We start from the raw sequence: 23,718 nt of genomic DNA, 5'->3' as shown, positions 1-23,718 counted from the left end.
ACAAATGGTAATCTGTTTGCTTGTAATGTTTACTTAATGTGAAAGTATTTAATTGGAAAAGTCTTGGCTTCACATGACTAGTCTGCCATCCAGTTGTCTTAATAGCTGCATCTAATCTGCTTCTCTTAAAAGATTCTTTGCTAATTTACCATGTACATCTAAATTACTTGTCCCTAAAATCTCCAACACTCTAAAAACTGACCATACTCATCTTCTTGGTAACCTTCCAGTACCTTCATAGTTTATATTCAAATCTGAAGAGCACTTTAAACTAAGGGCAAAGTACCAAGAACATTTCAGAAAATCTTTGGGCTTGAGATAGCAAAACTTATTGATAAAAGAACAATCTTTTCACAAGGTGAAGGATTGAGAAGCTGATGTCACTTCCTCCCGCTGTACGTTGAAGAAGCAATAAAAATTGGTTTATAACCAGAAGCTTCAATTTAGCCACTTGCTTGGAACTGAGCTTTGAGACACCTACTGCAAAACAACCAATCAACCTTGACTAGCACGAGGCTTCTGCCTAGCCATGCGTCACAGCACACTGCACCACCCAACAATATTCCTCATCTAAACTTAATCCCCTATCCAAGTTGGAACTAGAATTGGGCTTCTTGGCACAAGTTTTAGGTTAATCTCCTACTGCATAGATCTCATTCATCAAACTGTCCCACTCATCAAGGGATCATGAACGAGAAGGCACAGATTTAAAGTGATTTGCAAAAGAAGCAAATGTGATGTGAGAGGAAACTTTTTCACACAGTGAGTGATTCAGGTCTGGAATGCACTGCCTGGAAGTGTGGTGGAGGCAGGTTCAATCGAGGCATTCAAGAGGGCAATAAACAATTATTTGAATAAAAAGATGCAGGTTAACGAGCAAAAAGCAGGAGAATGGCACTAAGTTCATTTGGAGAGCCGGTGCAGACACAAAGGGCCGAATGGCCTCCTTCTGCACCATAACAATTCTGTGATTCAGCGATTAAATCAAGCAGTAGACAAGATAGGCAGCCACACTGAACCCTGTTGCAGAACTCAGAAAGCACTAAGTCCCCAATATTGACGAGGGCAGTTTTAGGCAGGAAACCCAGAAGATTACTTCAAATGGTGCTAACAGGATCCCTGCCTAACAGTAAACTTAATTAACAAGCTTGGCTTCCTGTCAGTTTGGGCCACAGGATATCTGATCCCCAATTTAGCATTCCCCTCCTCCTGGTCAACAAGCAGTGGTGTAAAGCCACTTACCTTCTGAAGCTGTCCTCACTTTCCTTGAACTGCCAGGTTTCCTGAGGTCTGCGAAAACCCACTGGTCAGGGTTAAACCTATACAAGGTTAAATCTGAGGCTGCCAGCCACCTTAAAATATTTTAACTTCACAACCTGGATCACGGGAGTGGATTGGTTTCTTGCTCTTTGTCTGTCCTCTATTAAATCCTGAAGTAGGCAGGTTGGAGCTAAGTTTGAGATCTTTAGAATTACAACATCTCACCTAACTTTGGGGGGTTAAAAGTCACCAAATATCTAACACTGGGTAGAATCCACATTTATTGCAATTTTTAAAACCAGATGAGTGGAAATTAATCCAGGTGTCCAGAATCACTATCCTAGTGAAAACCTGGCAATGTCGAGTGTTACACATGAGGCATGTGCTTTAGGACTGCATCTTTAATTTAGGAAACAGGGAGAAATAAACAGGGTCATGTTACCCGTTCTAAATTTTGTTGACAAACCTGGATGTTGTGTTTGTTAAACAGCAAAGAGGGGCTCAGGCTGTTTTCCTGGGAAGGCAGTGCAACGCGTTCACATTTGTAGACAATGGCAGAAGTATTTGAGCTGACAGTAGACAAACTGTTGGTTTCTAAAGTCCCAGGATGGTGTTAAGACTGTAAGGTTTTGTGAAGACTTATACTTCAACTGCCTATTTAATTTGAAGATAGAATGGAGTTGGGAGTGTAAAGGGTAGCTAAGACCGTTGAAAAAGGTGGTTGTAAGGACAGTGGCCATCTTCCAAAATTCTATAGATTCTAGAATAGTTTGTACAGATTGGAATGTGGCAATGTAACCCCACCATATAAGAAAGGAGGGAAAGAGAAAACAGGGAACTACAGACCTGTTAGCCTGACATCAGTACTAGGGAAAATGCTACAACTATAAGGAATGTGATAACTAGACACTTAGAAAATAATGGTAGGATTGGGCAGAGTCAACGTGGACTTATGAATGGGAAATGATGTTTGACACTCCTGTTGGAGTAGCTAGCAGAATAGCAAAGGGGTAACCAGTGGATGTGTTGTGTTTGAATTTTCAAGAGGGTTTTCGATAAGGTCCTGCACAAAAGGTTAGGTAAGCAAAATTAGAGCATATGGGATGGAGGTAATACAGTGGCATTGATTGAGAATCAGTTAACAGGCAAAAAACAGTAGGAATAAATGAGTTATTCTCAGGTTGTGTCTAATGGGGTACCATAATGATCCATGCTTGGGCCCTAGCCATTCACAATCTATATCAATGATATAGTGATCAATTGCAGTATTTCCAAGTTTGCTGATGACACAAAACTTGGCAGGAATGGGAATTGTGAGGACGATGCAGAGGCTTTAAGGGGATTTAGACAGGCTTAGTTAGCGGGCAAGAACATGGCAGATGGATTAACATGCAGGATGTAGCAAGCAATAAGGAGGCAAATGACATGTTGACCTTTATTACAAGAGAATGTGAGTCCAGGAGTAAAGAGGTCTTGCTGCAATTGTATAGAGCTTTGATGAGACTGCACCTGGAGTGGTGTGCGCAGTTTTGGTCCTCTTAGCTAAGGAAAGGTATACTTGCTATAGAGGAAGTGCAACAAAGGTTCATCAGACTGATTCCTGGGATGGCAGGATTGCCTTATGCGGATAGGTTGATGAGACTTGGCCTCTATTTGGAAGAGTGTGAAGATGAATGAGAGGTGATTTCATTCAAACATACAGAAGCACAGAATCACAGTGCAGAAGAGGCCCATCGAGTCTACACTGACACGAGAAACACCTGACTGACCTACCTACCTAATCCCATTTACCAGCACTTGGCCCATAGCTTTGAATGTTATGACGTGCCAAGTGCTCATCCAGGTACTTTTTAAAGGATGTGAGGCAACCCGCCTCCACCACCCTCCCAGGCAACGCATTCCAGACCGTCACCACCCTCTGGGTAAAAAAGTTTTTCCTCACATCCCCCCTAAACCTCCTGCCCCTCACCTTGAACTTATGTCCCCTTGTGACTGACTCTTCAACTAAGGGGAACAGCTGCTCCCTATCCACCCTGTCCATGCCCCTCATAATCTTGTATACCTCGATCAGGTCGCCCCTCAGACTTCTCTGCTCCAACGAAAACAATCCAAGTCTATCCAACCTCTCTTCATAACTTAAATGTTTCATCCCAGGCAACATCCTGGTGAATCTCCTCTGCACCCCTTCCAGTGCAATCACATCCTTCCTATAATGTGGCGAGCAGAACTGCACACAGTATTCCAGCTGTGGCCTCACCAACTCCAACATAACTTCCCTACTTCTATAATCTATGCCTCGATTGATAAAGCAAGTATCCCATATGCCTTTTTCACCACCCCACTAACATGCCCCTCCGCCTTCAAAGATCTATGGACACACATGTCAAGGTCCCTTTGTTCCTCAGTACTTCCTAGTGTCATGCCATTCATTGAATACTTCCTAGTCAAATTACTCCTTCCAAAGTGTATCACCTCTCACTTTTCAGGGTTAAATTCCATCTGCCACTTATCTGCCCATTTGACCATCCCGTCCATATCTTCCTATATTTTCAGACAAAATTCTTACAGGGCTCAACAGGATGCAGGAAGGATGTTCCACCTGGTTGGGGGAGGGTGGGGGGGGGGGTGGAGGGAATCCAGAATCAGGGGCATGGTCTCAGAATAAGGTACTCATTTAGGCCCAAGATGAGGAGGAATTTCTTCAGAGTGGTCAATCTTTGGGATTCTCTACCCAGAGGACTGTGAAGGCTCAGTCATTGAGTATGTTCAAGGCAGAGATTAGCATATTTTTAGATATTAAAAGGCATTAAGGGATTATAGGGATAGTGTGGGAAAATGGCATTGAATAGCAGGGGCTAAAGGACCCCAAGGGCCAACTCTTGTTCCTATATCAACCTGGATACCAGGGCCATGTGATTCACATTGCCATGGAGATGGGCTTCGAAGGGAAGGGTGCATAGGAACCCATTGTAGAATCAGATTATGGGGTTCCCCCAAGATATTCCTGAAGCACGAGTGCACAAAAGCAGAGAGACAGCAAGTCTCCACAGTTCATTGTGCAGGAATACAGATTTCACACTGAGAAGACCAAATTAAAAGGGATTTAAAATGAGGCCAGAAGATTTGCCTAGCTTGAGCTAAAGAGAATCTCCAGAAAAATCCTCATCATGGAGGACAGTTCTAAAATTAAAAGTAACCAGGCTGCGAAAGAACAGGAGTAAATGTTAGGGAGCTAAGAATCACTTTGGACTCGTTTCTGGAGAATTTAATGTCTACTTAAAGAATTGTAAAGTATAACTGTCAATTAGGATTTTTGGTGTTAAAATAACAGAAAAGCTCTGTTCTGCATTTCAAAGTGTAAGTTGCCAAGTGAAATGCTGTTTAGTCAACGGTGTTGTTGGTTTGTTCATTATACACGTCAAGTATCCATTATCAGAAATCCTAAGGGCAATTGCTTTTTGGATTTCAGATAATTTCGATTTTCAGATACTGCACATAGGACTAGGCCTACTTATATTACAATAGCCTAAGCCTAGGCTAGCTGCAGTCTAAAGTAACTAAAATGGTTAGACAAATAAGGTGCATCACTGAATAATAAATACAGGGTACCTGTATTAAGTTCCAACCCGTGGCGCCATCTACAAGATGTGTAGACAAACAACTAGACTTCCTGTGGCAAAGGTCCAGTGCAGTCAGTGAGGTTCAAGTCTGCACAGTTCAGGGACTTACTGCGCTAAAGGTCAGTTGCAGTCTGCAAGGTTTGTGTTGGCGAAGAGTGCGTAGGCTCAAGTAAGGGACATCCAGCACTAAAGGTCAATGAGGTTCAAAAAAAAGGGCAGTTTTTGGATGTGTTCAGTTTTCAGATTTATAAATAAAGAATACATGACCTGTAGTAAAAGTCTTAAAATTTAAACTTGTGTCATCCTTTCAGCTATTTACCAGAAGTTCGATTTTCTTTTTAAAAAGTTGTTGCAATGGAGATCATAACACAAATAAAATGAAGCGGAATGTTTAAAAATTGAAGAAACTATTGTTAGAATGTCATCGATGTTATATCTCCGATAAATGGCATCAACATCTTTTCCTGCTGCAAATGACTCTTTGGTGCTAATTGGGCAGGTTAGGGAATCAGGTGGGGTTGGGAAGGCCCCCTACATAAGAAAGAGTAAGGAAGATCAAAAACAAACTCGAGCAATTTTTCCCCACAGGATCAATAGGCATGATCCTTATGCTTATTTCCCCAAAAAGAACACACTTCCATCTTCTAAGACGAACTTGGAAGATGTCATAAATTCAAATTATGCTCCAATTATTCTTTCAGCTCATTTTGGCAACTTGCAAGCATAGTGAACAGAAAAATGTCACTCGGGAAAGGGATCACTAACTATATGTAACATTTATTCTGCAGTGAAGGGTAAAGTGACATGCTTTTAAACAGTAAGATAAAAGCAAAAAACTGCAGATGCTGGAAAACCAAAACAAAAACAAAAATACCTGGAAAAACTCAGCAGGTCTGACAGCATCTGCGGAGAGGAGCACAGTCAACGTTAACTGTGGCAAGGAAGACATCAGTGAAGAAAGTGGCGTGAAACAGCCAATTAAAATATTTAAATACAGTACTTTTACTGTACCATTTCTATCTACATAGACTAAAATCTTAAATAACCAGGCAATTATATGCAAGATTGACAAATTATTGTTTGCTACAGTAACATGTTAACAAGATGACAAAATACTGTTTTCTAGCATGGCAGGTTAATGAGGAGTCATGGGGTAACTAAGTGTTTAATTTAGCTTTTTATTAATGACCTCAATGCAGTATTACACCTCCATGCATTGGAGCGTCTACACCCGTGTATAAAAATCGAATGCCAGTCCAAAGATTTCAAAAGGTTTCAATTTGTACAAAACTCACCTGGTTCATTAATGTCCTTTAGGGAAGGAAATCTGCTGTCCTTACCTGGTCTGGCCTACATGTGACTCCAGACCCACAGTAATGTGGTCGACTCTTAAAGGCCCTCTGAACAAGGACAATTAGGGATGGGCAATAAATGCTGGCTTAGCCAGCAATGTCCGTATCCCACGAATGAATAAAAAAATGGCAGACAGGTTAAATTGAGACCATTGATCAATCGTACTAGGCAGAGATGGTAATACTGTATAAAAAACAATTTAAAACCATTCAATGCAAAAATTGGTATTTCTCAAAATTCAAAAAAGGGTACATGGTTAAATCGTGCCAAAGTTACAAATGAGTCATGTACAAAGCTTAATCAGATTGGAGCACAAATATTTTCTGAATAAAACTCAAGCATAGTAACTATCTCTATTCTCAAATTATCAGAGCAACATGATACTGGAAAGTGGTGAAATATAAGCTTATATTTCACCTCTTTTCTATTTTTACTTAGTTCTGTTGAAGAATCATACAGACTCGAAACGTTAACTGTGTTCCCCTCCGCAGATTCTGCCAGACCTGCTGAGTTTTTCCAGGTATTTTTATTTTTGTTTTGGATTTCCAGCATCCACGGTTTTTTGCTTTTCGCTAAGATATTGGAAAGGTAGGTTGTGGATAACTGAAGATTTTATTATTGCTACCAGTCATTTAGGAATCAGGTGGGGTGAAAGGCAGCATGGCACCACTCCAGAGTTTCTCATGGAATTAGGGATCAGTCCTGATGACTTGAGGGAACTAATGTTGTACTGATCCTTTTTTCACAATTTTGACTTCCTACACTTTTTTTAAGTCATAGGCCCATTAGTTTGACACTTGTAGAAAAAGGTGCTGGAAGGAAGCATCAGGGATGTCCTTTACAACAACCTTGTCAAAGCAGTTACTACGGGTATGCAATATGGCTTCTGGAAGAGTCACGCCTTACCAACCTGGTTGACCTGAGATTACCAGGCTCATGGATGAAGATATTCCAGTAGACACTGCATATGTTTGGACCTCCAAAAAAAAAAAGGTTTTTTGTTAAGCTGCCTCACAGTCAACTGTTACACAAGCGAGAATCCTGTGGATTAGAGGTCAGATCCTGGGTTGGACAGAAAGTTGATTGTAGACAAGGGACTGTAATTAGTGATAGTGGACTGCTGCAGGGAACAGTTAGTGCCATTATTCTTCACAATATGTACTGATCTCAATAATGGTAATTCTATCCTCTGTAAACTTGAGATCATCCAAAACTCTGCTGCCTGTGTCTTAACTTTCACCAAGTCCCATTCACCTAACACCCATGCTTACTGATTTGCACTGGCTCCTTGTGAAGCAACATCTTGATTTTAAAATTTGCATCCTCATTTTCAAATCCCTCCACAGCCTCGCATATCCCTATCCGAACCTCCTCCAGTCCCACAGTCTTCCAAGATATCTGCACTCATCTAATTCCGGCCTCTTGCATCCTGGATTTTAAAATCACTCTACCATTGGTGGCTGTGCCTGCAGTTGCCCAGGCCACAAGTTCTGGAATACCCTCCTTACATCTCAATTTCACATTCCTCCATTGCCACTGTAAAATCTACCTCTAACCAAGCTTTTACTCATCTGACCTAGTGCTTTTGGCTTGATGTTACTGTTTTATAATGCTGCTGTAACACAAAACACCCCAGGTACTTTAAAAGGTGCTATATAAGTTTGTGATAAGAACATCGGAAAGAGTAGGCAATTCGGCCCGTGGAGTCTGCTCTGCCATTCAAACAGATGGCTGATCATCTGTCATATGCCATTTTTCCCCCCACTACCCCCATATCACTCAATGTAATTGGCATCCAGAAATCTATAGATTTCTTAAACATGCTCAATGATTGAGCTTCAACAGCCCTCTGGGGTAGAAAATTCCAAAGGTTCACCATCATGAGTTAAGAAATTCCTCCTCATCGCAGTCTTAAATGGTCTGCCCCTTATTCTGAATGAGACTGTAATCCCCAGTTCTAGACCCAACAGCCAAGAGAAACATCCTATCCACATCTACCCTGTCACACCTTATAAGACTTTTGTAAGTTTCAATGAGATCACCTCTCATTCTTCAAAACTCGAAAGAATACAGACCCAGTTTCCTCAATCTCTCCTCATAAGACAAACCTGCCATCCCAGGGATTCTTCTGAACCACCATTGCACTCTCTGCAGCAAATACATCCATCCTTCAATAAGGAGATCAAAACTGTACACAGTATACCAGATGCAGTCTCACCAAGGCCAACATACCACTTGCCTTCCTAATTTCTTGCTGCATTTGCATGCTAGCTTTTAGTGACACAAGAACAAAGGCACCTAGGTCCCTTTAGACACCAACACTTCACAACCTCTTGCCATTTAAGAAATACTCTGCCTTTGTTTTCTGCCAAAATGGATAACTTCATACTCATTCACGTTATATTCCATCTGCCATGTTATTGCTCCTTCACTTAGCCTGTCAAATCCCTTTGCAGGGATCCTCCTTGCATCCTCCTCACAACTCACATTCTCACCTAGTTTTGTGTCATTGGCAAATTTAATTACATTTGGTCTCCACATCCATATCATTTAGATTGTGAACAGCTGTGGCCCAAGCACTGATATCCTACCAGTAACAGTCTGCCATCGTGTGAATGATCCATTTATTCCAACTCTCTGCTTTGTCTGTTAACCAATTCTCAATCCAGAGCTATAGATTGGGATAAGGGTCATTTTGTTTACTAACCTCCTGTGTGGGACCTTATCGAACACCTTCTGAAAATCCAAACACACCGTATCCACTGGTTCTCAATCGATGCTACAGGTAACATCCTCAAAAAAACTCCAAAATGTTTGTCAAACAGGATTGCCCTTTCATAAATCTATGTTGACTCTGCCCAATCATATTATTTTCTGGGTGGCTAGTTATCACATTTTTTATAATAGATTCTTACATTTTCCCCAGTACTGATGTCAAACAGGTCTGTAGTTCAGTTTTTTTCTCTCTCTCTCTCCCTTCTTAAATAGTAGGGTTACATTTGCTACTTTCCAGAATTTTGAAAGAGGACCCATTTATTCCTACTCTCTGCTTTGTCTGTTAACCAATTCTCAATCCATAGCCACTATTCCTCTAGCAACCTCCTTCAATACTTTGGGGTGTAGCTATTCTGGTCCAGGGGATTTATCAACATCAATCCAATTAATTTTGAGTACTACCTCTTTATTAATACTAATTTCTTTCAGATCTTCATTTTCACTAGTCCCTTGGTTCCCTAGTATTTGAGGGGTTTTCTGTATTTTCCTCAGTGAAGCCAAACAAAGTAATTATTTAGTTTCGCCATCGTTTCCTACTATAAATTCTTTTGTGTCCACCTGTAACGGACCCACATTTGTCCTTGCTAACCTCCTTTTCACATACCTAAAGAAGCCTTTATGTTACCCCTTGCTTGCATTCATATTTTCTTTGTTTTTTGGTCATCCTTCGCTAGACTCCAAATTGCTTGCAGTCCTCAGGCTTACCACTTTTTTGGAAATTTTATAAGCCACTTCCTTTGATCACCATGTAACCACATCTCTAATGGTAATTAAATCATACCCATTTATCTTTATTTGTACTTTCAAATCATTTATCTTGTTGCAAATGCTGCATGCATTCAGATATTGACCTTAACTTTGCCTTTTTAACATTATTCCATATTCTAATCCTATTTGGTGATTGCTTTTGTTTCATCTGCTTTCTAAGTTTGCTCACTACTTTTCTACTTGTTACTAATTTTGCTTCCTTCCAATCTGAGCTCCCCCTCAGGTTCCCATTCCTCTGCCGATCTAGTTTAAACCCTCCCCAACAGCACTAGCAAATCCCTGCAAGGATGGTCCTAAAGTGCAACCCATCCATTAAGTACATGTTCCACCTACCCCTAAAACCAGCCCCAATACCTCAAATCTGATGCCTCCCTTGTACACCAATTTTCCAATCACATGTTCAAGTGCTCAATCTTCCTATTCCCTATGCTCACTAGCATGTGGCACAGTGAGCAATTCTGAGATTACTGCTTTTGAGGTCCTGCTTTTTAATTTCTTTAACTCCCTAAAATCCACTTTGAGGACCTCATTCACCTTCCTATCTATGATATTGGTGCCAATGTGGACCACAACCTGTGGCTGTTCACCCTCCTACAGAAGAATATCCTGATTAGATAAATAGAGAAGCTATTTCCTTTTGGGCGAAAGCTGGAACAAGGAGCATAACATTTAAGCTAGGCAGCTCAGGAGTCACGTTCTTCCCACGTGCAACTACATTGATGTGCTAGTCAACTGGCAATTTCAAAAGCAAGATTGATGTTTGGCAAGTTAACGGTTATTGAACCAAGGTGAATCAAAGATAAGAGTTAGAGAGTTAAGATACAGATCAGCCAGAATCTAGTGAATAGTGGAAAAGGCTCAAGAGATTGACCGGCCTACTGCTATATAGATTGTCTTCCGTTCTAGAAAAGTAGATTTCAGGGAAACGTGATTAAAGTACTTGATTGATAATGGACTAGGATAGATTTAGGTGGGAAAATTTTTAGGATTAGCTCAAGTTAGAACAAGGATGTGCACACAGTTGAACAAAACCTTAGATGTCAGGGGGCTCTCTTTTGAGAGTTGACATTTGGAATAGGTTCCTAATTCATGTCGTGGATGCAGATTTGCCACAAGCACCAAAAAGGAAATCAGGACAAAATCCTGCATAAGAAATAGCACTGCATACGAAAAGATATTTGGGATGCTGGGTAACACAGCCAAGTCATAATCTGTGAGATTGGATTTTTAATTGCCTTCAGGCCTCAGGAGCAGAAATTTAAAGTTCTCTGCTCCTCCCCCACCCCAAAACGGTAAATTTTTTTTAAAAAATCCGCTTTATTGCTTTTCCCAGGAAACAACTATCGAAAGTAGCATTTTCCAATTGCCTTTGTATATGTTTGTACTGTTCAACAGCACTGAATTTATTAGCCATAGTTACAGAAATGTCTACTCCAATACAAACATGACAGGTATAAAACCTGTGTACATATAAAACCAGAGTATACATTTGTGCTCATGGTCTCAAAATTGACATCTCAGCACTAGAATTGTACAAGAATTTGTTTCAAAATTACTGGCCATAAGTTCATAAAGTCCCCTGAAATCATCTGCCACAGGTTGCTGCTAAGATTGTGCAAATAGTTCCCAGAAAGCCATAAGAAGTTCACTTTCAACATTAAACTTAATATGGTAGCTTACTATTGAGCAATTGAATGAAAATAATTTGTATCCTTTTGCCCCAATGAAACGTTTGAATTTTTGACAAAGTAAATGCCTCAGTCTTTGGAAAAACTAGTCCAACTGGCAATGACTCTTTAATCCATGATAATTTAGTACTTCTGTAGGTTTTTAGGAAAAAGCAGCAGCAATTGTACTCTGCACAGCACATTTTCCATCGCATTAAGTGATTATAAGCAAGCATTTAATGCTAGTAAGACTACTACAAATAAAATGTGCAAGAATGCAAATTAACTTCAAATCACCACAGACGCAATATATTTTTCCATGCCCTTTTAATGGTTGTGCCACAAACATTTCTTTTCACGTCATTTGTTAACAAATAATGTTTTAATTCGGCCAGCATCAACATATTACGCTGAGTGATCAGGTTGTAACAGCATAAACACCAACAGTTCCCAAAATATCACTTAAGTGGCATACATGCAAAAATAAACCACAAAAAGATGCAATTTCAAGCAAAAAAATGCAAACTATGTCATTAAATATTCTTAATTATATTTACTAGCAAGTACAAAAGAGTTAGAAAAATTTTAACACATTAAATCCTCCTGCAAGTTAGAAGCTAATTCGCATTTAACTAGAAAAATTTGGATTAGAGTGGAATAACCTCTAGATTCAAAAGATAAATGCTCGATGAAAATGGTTACACAAGAAAGTGCATCAATAAATTCATAATACAAAAAGACAACTCAAAAAAATCAATACCAGATGGTCCTATTCTGTGGTCCCGTCAAAGTAAACTCCAAGTATGGCATAAACATCATTGGATTATTGGTGCCATAACAAGCAGCAAAACTATTTTGAACTAAACAATGTAACGCATAATGCAAAGTTCCTTCCAGGATACTCAAAAATCTTTTCACCCATGAGTGCTCATCCATTTTCATTTGTTAAATATGAGGGAATAGTTACTTGTTATCCAATCGTAGTAGCTGCTCCTTACCATTTATTGTTAAAGATTTTAATTGACCATCTTCCTCTACTTCCACTCTTTCTTGGCCGTTTTCTACAATCCTGAAAATTAAAAAGCTGTATGTGGTCAAACTTCAAAAATGCATTTGGAAGATTGATACGTTGCAAATGGCTATTCTGAAAGAAAAATAGCCAGGACAATTTTAAGTAGCTTTTCCAAAACGTGGTGAAAGAGCGGTTACCACAGAATAATCATATATGATAAGGGGCAAGCCTGATAAGCTGAATACCCCACTTTAGCTTCGACTCCAATCATAAAATACATCGCAACATCAGAAGGCGAAGGATTTACAGGTTCACTGAATTATAAAATTTTTAAACCTAGCTAGCCAGCTCACAGAACGAGAAAATCTTTCTCAACACAAAAACAGAATTACCTGGAAAAACTCAGCAGGTCTGGCAGCATCGGCGGAGAAGAAAAGAGTTGACGTTTCGAATCCTCATGACCCTTCAACAGCCAGACAGGCAAAAATCACAGAATCATACCTTTCAGACTATGTCCCAAACACCTTGTCACCATTCCTGGTAATGCAGTGTTCCACCAGTGCCATACAGGCTGGCGTGGCCCTGGAAGTCCTCAATATTGAATTTGGACTCCATGTTTTCTCTCCGCATCAGGTCAAACAGGGGCAAAGAAACCTGATGATTGCCAGCTACTGCTTTTCCTCAACTGATGAATCAATACTCCATGCTGAGCAACACTGGGGATAGCAAAAGTATAGTTTGCTCTCTGAGTGGGGCACTTCAATGTCAATGTCTGTTGAAAGGTCATGAGGACTCGAAACGTCAACTCTTTTCTTCTCCGCCGATGCTGCCAGACCTGCTGAGTTTTTCCAGGTAATTCTGTTTTTGTTTTGGATTTCCAGCATCCGCAGTTTTTTGTTTTTATCTCTGAGAAAATCTTTCTATCTTGAATCCTCAAACCCATTTTTGAAATACCTCTTAGTGGTGATTTTCCTGCCGTTAACAAACTTGGTAGATGTCGATACCGATCGAAAGTTACCCATTCCACCACCTCCAAATGAAGAAGAGGAGAATGATGCCGTTCCAAGGTTACCAAATGAACTGAATGAAGTAAAACCTATAGAAACAAACAATGACTACATGTTTATATAATGCTCATTCCAAAACAACTTAATTTAATACAAGTTCCATTCCACACTATTGTTCACCTAGTTCTCAATATCTACTAGAATCATCCAATAGAAAATGTAACCCAAATTCACAACAAAGTGTGAAACAATCAAGTGAGTTAAGTTGATTTAATAAATCTGGAATAAAAAGCTGGTGTCAGTAATGACGGCCATGAAACTACCAGATTGCAATAAAACCCCATCTGGTACACTATGTCCCAAGGGAAGGAAAGTCGATATCCTTCCTTGGTCTATGGTATACATACCATACCAAGAGAAATGTGTAGACTCAAATGCTCTCTGAATTGGCCTAGCAAGCCACTCAATTCTTTCAAAATAGCTACCATAGAAAGCATAATACAACTAACAAATCACTCAGCATCAATCTAGGAATTGGATTTGTATATGACAACAGGCACACCCAGTTCAGTCAACTCTGCAAAGTCACCCTCAACATCATCTGGGGACTTCTGCTGAAATGGGGATAGATGTCCAGACTACTCAAGCAACAGCCAGACAGGCAAAAATCACAGAATCATACCTTTCAGTCTATGTCCCAAACACCTTGTCACCATTCCTGGTAATGCAGTGTTCCACCAGTGCCATACAGACTGGCGCGGCCCTGGAAGTCCTCAATATTGAATTTGGACTCCATGTTGTCTCTCAGCATCAGGTCAAACAGGGGCAAAGAAACCTGATGATTGCCAGCTACTGCTTTTCCTCAACTGATGAATCAATACTCCATGCTGAGCAACACTGGGGATAGCAAAGGTATAGATTGCACTCTGAGTGGGGCACTTCAATGTCAATCACCAAGAGTGACTTCGTAGCATAACTGCTAAGTGACCTGGCTGAGCCCTGGAGGATATAGCTGCCAGGCAAAGCCTGTGGCAGATGGTGAGAACCAACATGGAGAAAAACCTACTTGACATTGTCCTCTCTAATCTAAGTATTGCAAATGCATCTGTCCATGGCATCCACTGATATGAGTGACCACCTTGTCTTTGATAAAGTTCTGCCTTCATTCGAGGTAATTACGTCCATCATGTGTGGCACTACCACTATGCTAAATGGGGCAGATTCAGAAAGATCCAAGAACTCAAAACTAGACATTCATGAGACAGTGGGCCATCAGAAGCAGAATTTGCAAGCTTATGGCCCAGTACATCTCTCGATCTACCATTGCCCTCAAGCTAGCAGGCCAATAATACTGATTCAATGTGTAGAGCACACCAGGATACATGCCACACCAAGCATACTCAAAAAGGGAGGTGCCAACATGAAGCTACCATGCAGGACTACATTCTAAATAGCAGAATCAGTATGCTGTAAACCAAACTAAGTGATCTCTCAACCAAAAGATCAAAGCTCAGTAGTCCTACCACATACAGTCATGAATAGTGGACAATTAAACTAATGGGAGGAAGGATCTCAATGTACAGCCCGCTTTCCTCAATAATGGTAGAGCCTAGTATTTGAGCACAAAAGGCAAAGCTGATGTATTTACAACCAGTTTCAGCCAGAAGTGAAGAGTAAATGATCCATCTGTCTCTAAGATCCCTTTATAAAGCCAGTCCTCAGACAATTCTATTCACTTCAAGAGATAAAGTGATGGCTGAGCATACATATAGTAAAGCCTACAAGTTGTAGTACCAAAGGCTTGTGCTCCAGGACTAGTCATGCCTTGAGTCAAACTGTTGCAATTTATCTACAAAATGTTGAAATCTGCATGACAAGTGGAAACCTTCTCAGGTATCCCTGACAAAAACAGGACAAATATAATCTGACCAATTATCACCAACTCTTACTCAAAGTATGGAGCAGGTCATTAACAGTGCTATCAAGCAGCACTGGCTCATTGATAACCTGCTCACCAATGTTCAATTTGGGTTCTGCCAATACTACTCATCTCTAGACCTCATCACATACTTAATCCAAACATGGAGAAAGAGCAGAATTCCTAAAGTAAGGAGAGATGGCTGGCCTCTTCATCAAAGAGCCATTTGCTAGAGCATGGCATCAAGCAGCTCCAGTAAAGTTTAAGTCTAGGAATCGCAGTGGGGCAAACTCCACTAGCTGGAGTTATAGTCAAGTCAACAGAAGCCAAACATCTCAGCCAAAGGACATCACTGTAGGGGTTTTGCTGGACATGGTCCTTGGCCAAACCATTTCAGCTACTTCATCAAATGACCATGTTCGTCATAAGGTCATAAGTGGGAATATTTGTTGACGATTGCAGTGTTCAGTTCCATTCGCAACTCATAACTTAGAAGCCTACGCCTGCATTCAGTGAGAACTGGATAACATTCAGGCTTGGGCTGACCATCTGACTCTCCAAAACCTTTCCACTATCTACAATGCAGAAAACAGGATTCTGATGAGTTATTCCATACTTGCCTGAATAAATGCAGTTCATAACACTCAAAGCTTAGCATCATCCAGAACAGAGCCTGCTTAATTGGCACTCTGGCCATTGCCAGCCCACAGCAGCTGCAAGATGCACTGTCACAACTTGCCATGGTTTCTTTGTCAATATCTCGCAAACCTGCAACCTCCATCACCAAGGAGGGCAATAAGAACATAAGAAATAGGAACAGGCCCCTCGAGCCTGCTCCACCATTCAATAAGATTATGGCTGTGTTGATTTCCACATTTCTATCTACCCCTGATAACCTTTGATTCCCTTGCCTAACAAGAATCTATCTACCTCTGCCTTAAAAATATTCAATGGTCCTGCCTCCACCTTCTGAGGGAGAGAATTCCAAAGTTGCTTAACCCTCAGAAATAATTTCTCCTCATCTCTGTCCTAAAAGGGGGACTCCTAATTTTAAAACAGTGCCTCATGTTCTGGACTCACCCACAAGATGAAACATCCTTTCAACGTCCACATTGTCAAGGCCTTTCAGGATCTTGTATACTTTAATCAAAGTTGGACAACGCAATTCTTAGCACACTGAGGGTTATTTAGCAAATATTGTCGAAAGAATTACACTGATAGACAATTTAAGAGTCAGTCAGGCTCACAGGTGTGACGTGTGTGTACAGGAAGCTACATATATTAATGCACAGGGCCCATCCTTCGCAGACAGAAAGAACATGTACACACATTGCGCCTGTTTCAGCTGAACAAAATAAGTGACAACCATTCGCTGACTTATTCTCCAGGGCAATGTCTTGACCAGAGTAAAGCTGCCTGATTTAAATTCCGAACAATGCTTGGCAGTTAAATGTCAGTCACAATTAACTGATGCATTCGCCATGGCAACACCTCTCCCAGAATCCACTAACCAACTAATCAGAACTCATCTCATACAGTATAAATATGTTGCTTCTCCTGACATTGGTATTTTTTCACGAATTGTCCTGACTAGCATGAGATGAAAAATTTAGTCAAAAAATGTCTGCTCTTTCAGCAATAACCATACTGTTGCCAGCTCAAGAGCTGAAATCCTAATCCATCAAAGGTGTTGTGTGCAACTTGTAAAATTCAGTCCACAGGAGCAGCAAGAAGACGGTTTATTCCATACTGACTATCAGAAGGTCAAGATTGCTTAAAATAGCAAATTTACTGCATTCTAGCACTACAAGGGCAGGATTTATTTTAAAGAGAAATTTGAATCAAATGACAAACTAAAACCACAAGGTTAGTCTCAAGGGTGTTCAGGCTCATGTGACTGCAGAATTGCTGGTCCTGATAGAGGCAAAGTTCCTTTTTGACAAAGGGCAACTGTTTAAGTGGCATTGAGCTATTTTGAGGTCTTGAATAAAATGAATATGCCAAGTTAAGAAAAGGTTTAGGTTGCAACATTTAAAAACTCTGATCCAGGGCAAGTTGCAATTCCAATCACCTAAGCATGTAAAGAATAAATGATTGGATGAACAAACAGCTAAAATACTTGGAGCACTTTTAGGACAAAGTAGAAATTGAAGTCAGTATTCATCACAACCTCTAAATTATATCTGCATACATTCACCATCTCCTGCCACCACACTGGAACAGGAAGTCAGTACTGCTGATGTCATTGTTGTGCACGTGGAACAAGAAGTTGACACCCACTTCATCCACAGGCATATGTACAACGCCATTGACATCATTGTGCACCATTGAAATGCTCACCACCCAGCTGTTTGCCCTGCTCCCAATCCTTGGCCACTTCACTCACCACCTGTAGATACTTACCAGGATCAAATGCAGGAAATCCACCAAAAGGAGAAAAGAATGACCCTCCGCCACCCCTGCTTCTTTCAACCCCTCGTCTACCTCGTCGATTTCCAAAGAAATCATCAAAGGGATCATCCACTGTTCCAAAAAACACAAAATTTGATTAAATCATACTTGGAGTAAGATACCCAAATTCAAGAGACATCATTGTAACATTTTACAAATCTTGAGGTATACAGAAAACAATTTAAACAGAAGCATAAAGTACACCAATTCACTCAAACAGTCCCAGCAAATCTTAACATCTCCCCATGAAAGCTGGAACAGCAAACATCAAGCCTGTAACATCAACATTAACACATAATATGTTTGGCCAAAACTGAGCAACAAAGTTTGATTACATAACGGACAGGGTGGAATAAAATTTAAGGAGTTTGTGATCAAGCTATGCTCTGGTCAAATTGCTTCTTAAGGATAGCTTCCAGTTCTTGTTGCCAACAATTGTTTAGCTGGAGGAAATTGCAGCTCATTGAAGATGTTGAACAAGCACTCACGTTCGTTGAGGAATAAATGTTAGCTAGGGCAACTGAAATCTCCTGCCACAGGAACTTCTACATCCACTCGAGGGGACAGACCCTCTTAGTTTAAACATCTCATCCATGGTGGCTTCTGTCAATGCACAACTCCCTCAGTACTATACTTAAGCGTCAGCCTAGAACCTAGATCCACAAGTAATGATGGAAGAGCTAGAACAGGTGCCATTGCTGCAGATCATTTGACAGCAATTGAATGAGCAAGAGAACAAACAGTGATCAATACATGGAACAGACTTCCAGAAAGGACTTGATACCTTTGTTATAGTTTGGTGGCGGGGGTCGAGGGGGTGGAAGGGCCATGGATGTCAGGTCTTTCCAGAGGAGGATGAAACAAAGCCCTATCATAGAGAACTCATGAGGCTCAAAATTCAAATAGGGCCTGCGAAGCATGGAATTAATTTCTTTACTAGCATCCTGCACAAGTGCTTTTCACTCCTCTGCAAGAATGAATTAAGGGAAAATAAGTAAATTCAGTGCGAAACTTTGAATGAAATTGAAGAACTGTATTCATAAAGTCCAAGAGGCAATAAAAAAGTTCGGCTTTCAATTATCCTGTAGACCAAGACACAGCAGATATTTTAATTTACGAAGTTAAGGTCAAAATAATATGCCAATTTAACAGTTAACAAAAATATACTCATTTTGGTTGGGGAGGAGACAAAGTCCAAGATTTCCCAATTTCCCACCTAATGCAGTCAAGTGGAAAATTTCTATCCAGCACATACCAACTGGATCAAATGGTCTGCTTGTACTTATTGGGGGTTTCAACTCAAAAGATTAATCAGATACTGAAAATCCTCCTGAATTTTAAGAATTAAAGTCAACCAATTACAATTCCATGTCAAAAATCTTGAATGTCATGTCAAAAACTATTCTAAGAATATATTAAGATTTGTTGAGGAAATGAGTTGATAATTCTTGGAACATGGTACCTTGCACTCCAGAAACCAAAGGCTGCCATTTGAGTGGCTCAGAGGATTGAGCACAAAAAGAGTTACCATGCAGCCTAAGTATAAAAATCAGGCTAAAAGCTCAGAGACTGCCAGTAATGACACCATCAAAAGTCATTGTTGTCCTGGAAGCACTTTGGACCAAGTTAGATTGGATCCAAATCGATCTCCAATCGACTTAATCTGAATAACTAGGTTGGGGGGGGGGGGGGTTAATTGTTTTAATATGGAATGATTCAAGTTTTTGTCAATTAAGTTGTTGGATTTGTGGTGAAGCTATGTCAGCTGTGCTTCTCAATCTCTGGTGTTAACTTGTCAAACTTCAGCCAGGAGATTAAGTAAATTGACACAATGGGCTAGAGGAACAGGGTAAATCTGAGGTTAAGATCATGGAAAGTTAACTTAGTAAGTATCTAATAGGAAAATCAAGTGTTTAAAACTTTGGATCAAAGAAATAACCTGGAGAGAAAACCCAGTGAAGGTAGCAGAGTGGATGATGAGCTTACTTGTGAAGCAGCGGTAATGAAAGTCATATGGTTTATAGCATATATGCAGAATCAGGAGGAAAGGATAAAGCAATTGGAGTAAGAGCCAGAGCTACAAAAGGTGGCCAGTGATAGGGATGCTGTAATGAACCACCTTATAAAGACAACCACAGGAGGAGAGAGAAATCGTGGTGTAATAGCACAAAACACCAGTGTACTGAATTAATGTTTCAAACACAGTTGACAGAACGTCAACAAAAATATACTTGAAAGAAAAATGTAAGTATGCTGACAAGAGCAAAAAAGACTAAAAGGGAGATAAGAAGAGGTATTTAGGGTTTTATGAAAGGAGTCATATGGGTCCGAGTCACCAGCGCTGTCAAGTCCAGGTAGAGGAACTGAAGAAACAGCAGAGTATGACAAAGAGCAGTTTTAGTTTGATGGGACTGGAAAATCCAGGTCCCAAAGACGTGACTCAATTTGGTAATCGTCAACCATGCACCACACCCCACCCCTCCCGCAAAGCCCAGCCCCAGATCCTCCAGGTGTTCTCTCAACGATGATGGCTCATGAAACTGGAGAAGTACTTGTTTGAGCAACAGAGCCAGTGCATCTTAGGGTACAATTGAGATCCCCATTACAAACAATTAGCTGACATGGTGAGGGATATCCCAAAGTTGCCTTATCTTCAGCAGCCCTGAAGCCAGAGATATATAATGAACAGTTTGGAGAAGGGAAGGGACTTTGGGGGTCATAAGGAATGCAATTTTGTGGGCTCTAGGGTCTACTGGGGGTGACTCATAGGAACAAGTGAGCAATATGAAACAGAATCCAGGTGAACCCCCAGAAGCATTCACAAACCTTTTATGAATGGAGCCAAGTGTGGACTTGGATAGAGATGGACTTGATGGGGAGCCTCTTCAGGCAACTTTGGGATACCCTTCACCATTTCACCTAATTGTTTGTATAGGGGATCTCAATTGTACTTTAAGATGCAATGGCTCTGTTACTCAAACAAGTTCTTCTCCAGTTTCGTATGAGCCATCATCGTTGAGAGAACGTTTAGAGGATCTGGGGCTGGGCTTTGCGGGGGGGGGGGGGGGGGGGGGGCGGCTGCATGGTTGACAATTACCCAAATTAAGTCACATCTTTGGGACCTGAATTGGGCTGCCTATGCTGACAGCAAAAAATCTTCCATTCAAGACCCAGTTCAGTGCCTTGTACAACCCAAAGAGGGATCAAACTGAGCAGGAAGTGTTGAGGATAACTCTCGCATTTAAGGGTTAGAAGGTCACTCTGAGGGAGAGAGGTGCTGGGAAGCAGGGAAGACAAAAAGGAAATTACAAGAAGTCAAAGGGCGCCCTAAGGAAGACTCCTGGGGTAAGCAATGGAATCAGGAAGGGAAAGACCCTTAGCCTCAAGGAGGTAATAAGTGTTAGAACTGCAGGAAAGTTGGACATTTTGCCCGAGTACAAAAATACAAAGAAGGAAGCACAGGGGAAGTCCCTGTCCAAGTGATCCTTTGAGGATAAGATGGTGGAAACATTAGTAAGGACAGTCCACAAGGTGGCAGTATCAGGGATCGTACATAGTTACCAAAAAAAGATGCAGAATTCCAAACGAGGGGCCGTACCCAGCCTGATTATGTATGATGAATGGGGCAACTTTGTCAATGCCTGGGTGCAGGGAAAAAGGATACTACTTAGTGGAGACAGGTAGGCACCCTGGACACAGTGCACTCATCTTAGTTGAGCAGGGCCCTATTTGTATGAAAAGATTTACTGGGCATTAACAGGCTGGGGTGGTATCGAAATGTCCATGTTCAGGTGAGGAACTTAAGACTGAATAGGTAGGTGGTTTACCAGAGTAATAAGTTCAGAGAAGATTTACCAGACTAATACCTGAAAAGGGGCAGCTTGTCTTATGCGGAAAGGTTGGCCAGGATATGCTTGTAACTGATGTTTAGAAGAGAAGAAGGCGATTTGATTGAAACATAAGATCCTGAGGAGTCTTGACAGGGTGGATGTGGAGAGCATGTTTCCTCATGTGAGAATCTAAAACTAGGGGTTACTGTGTAAAAATAAGGTGTCACCCATTTAAAACAGAGATGAGGCGAATTTTTTTCACTTAGAAGGTCAGAGTTTTTGGAGCTCTCTTCCTAAAAAGGCGGTGGAAGCAGAGTCTGAATATTTTTAAGACATAGGTGGATAGATTCTTGGTAAGCAAGGGGGTGATAGGTTACTGGGGTTAGGCAGGATGCATATTTGAGATCAGCCATGATCTTATTAAATGGTGGAGCAGGCTCGAGGCACCAAACGGCCTACTCTTTGTTCGTATATTCCTCAAGAGAAAATCAACTTGGAGCAGGTGTGTTGAGATCAGATTGATGTTGGCACACAATCTATTAGACATGGGTAATAACTGATGGTGAAGCAGAGGAAGTAAGCGAGGTGAGTGAGTGTGACATCGGGAATGAAAGATGAAACGTGTTCCTTCTGTGGAGGGGAACACGATCTGGAAGAGTTATGGGATAAAGGGCCGGAGTTCCAGGATGTGTGTTATAAAAGTAAGGGAGCGTTTGCTTCCCACAAACATGACTGTGGAAGGGTGACAACTAAGGAAGTGAAGGAAGAAGGGGAGCTCCATACATGTTCAATCGAGGGAGCTTGGAAACAGATATGAGACTAAAGAGTGGAACTCACACAGAGGGGAGGGATATATTCATGGATGGCTTCAGCTCAGTTGCTGAGGGAAAAAGATGAACAGGGTGTGGAATCTATGACCCCAATGCAGGGGTAGAGTTGGCTTTGAAATTTCCCACCCACAAGCACCCAACAGGTTGAACTGGCAGCAGTAGCACATGGTGACTCATGGTACAGAGTCTCCTCCACCTTACACCATATGCTCTGATTCTATGTTTACCTGCAATTTGTGTACTGAGTATTTGGCAATTTGGGAGTGTAGGTGATTTAAGTAAGGTGGGCAACACTTGACCACAAGACAATTGCTAAACATTATCCTTGAAGCAACAAGGGGAAAACTGGATCAGGACTATACACACATAGGCCCACTCCAAAACAGAGCCTCGCTGGAAATGTAACAAAAGGGGCTGATGAATTAGCAAAATTGGGAGTGCAGAAGCATACCCTGGAATCTTTTCCAATCGGGGATCATGGCGGCAGCCACGCAGAAAAGGAAACTGATGAGAGGTTCCCTTACCCGCAGTTGTGCAATCTGCTTGGTATGTGTTGTGAACAATCCTGATTCTTAAACAGAAAGCCCTCATGGATCAAACCAGATGGGTGGAAGGTCTATGGCAATGAAGGTGTAACATAGAGTTACCCAGGCTTGACTAAATTGCTGGTTCAAGTTTTAAACATGTTTGCAGTAAAAAGAAACGATTTGATGTAGTGTGGAATATGACCTTTTGGTCAGGCCAGGAAGCTGATGACTGGCCTACGGGTCAGGCCACGACCTTCAAGGCAATCCCCCGTACACATACTTGTATTGGATAAACTGCTGCTTGCTTTACCTATAGCTGACAGTGTCAAATGTTTTAAGATACTCAACAACAGCAACATGTCCAAATTTATTTTATTGGACCTCTGGCCCTACCTGCAGGGGAAGTTGTTTGGTGCTGATCCACATCTTCTAAGTAGGTAGAGGCTTTCCCCTTGAAATCAGACACTGCATTGAAGGAAGAATTCAGCAGATGGACATTGCCAAAGGAAGGAAGTGACGACTGGGGATGCAATTCATGGCTGCTCTGACAGTACCAGGAGTAAAAGGGAAGTAGCACATTTCTCTTAACCAAAAATTCTCCAGGATTATACAAATAATTAATCAAAATCTAAAGTGTTGAGGAAGAAAGAGCAGCCCAAGGACTAGGGTATTGTGCCCCTGTTGAGGCTAATGAATACCC

The 23,718-nt window shown here is 41.1% G+C and overlaps 1 protein-coding gene across 4 annotated transcripts in view; it reads right to left on the bottom strand.

The window, feature by feature from the left end:
- The window catches only part of dnajb6b (DnaJ heat shock protein family (Hsp40) member B6b), a 168,841-nt gene that overhangs the window by 106,293 nt on the left and 38,830 nt on the right, over positions 1-23,718 (bottom strand). For 3 of the 4 annotated variants that reach the window (XM_041183891.1, XM_041183894.1, XM_041183892.1), the window contains 3 exons: positions 17,784-17,903; positions 13,410-13,551; positions 12,442-12,512 (listed from right to left, as the gene is read on the bottom strand). In XM_041183891.1, the coding sequence (XP_041039825.1) occupies positions 12,442-12,512; positions 13,410-13,551; positions 17,784-17,903 (333 nt within the window). Of the gene's footprint in view, positions 1-11,753; positions 12,513-13,409; positions 13,552-17,783; positions 17,904-23,718 lie in introns of those variants that run through there. The other variant, XM_041183895.1, reaches the window with a different exon arrangement.

Source organism: Carcharodon carcharias, chromosome 3, assembly GCF_017639515.1.
Source record: "Carcharodon carcharias isolate sCarCar2 chromosome 3, sCarCar2.pri, whole genome shotgun sequence".
NCBI lineage: Eukaryota > Metazoa > Chordata > Chondrichthyes > Lamniformes > Lamnidae > Carcharodon > Carcharodon carcharias.
The sequence above is the reverse complement of the archived record's forward strand: the minus strand, read 5'-3'. Positions and strand labels throughout refer to the sequence as shown.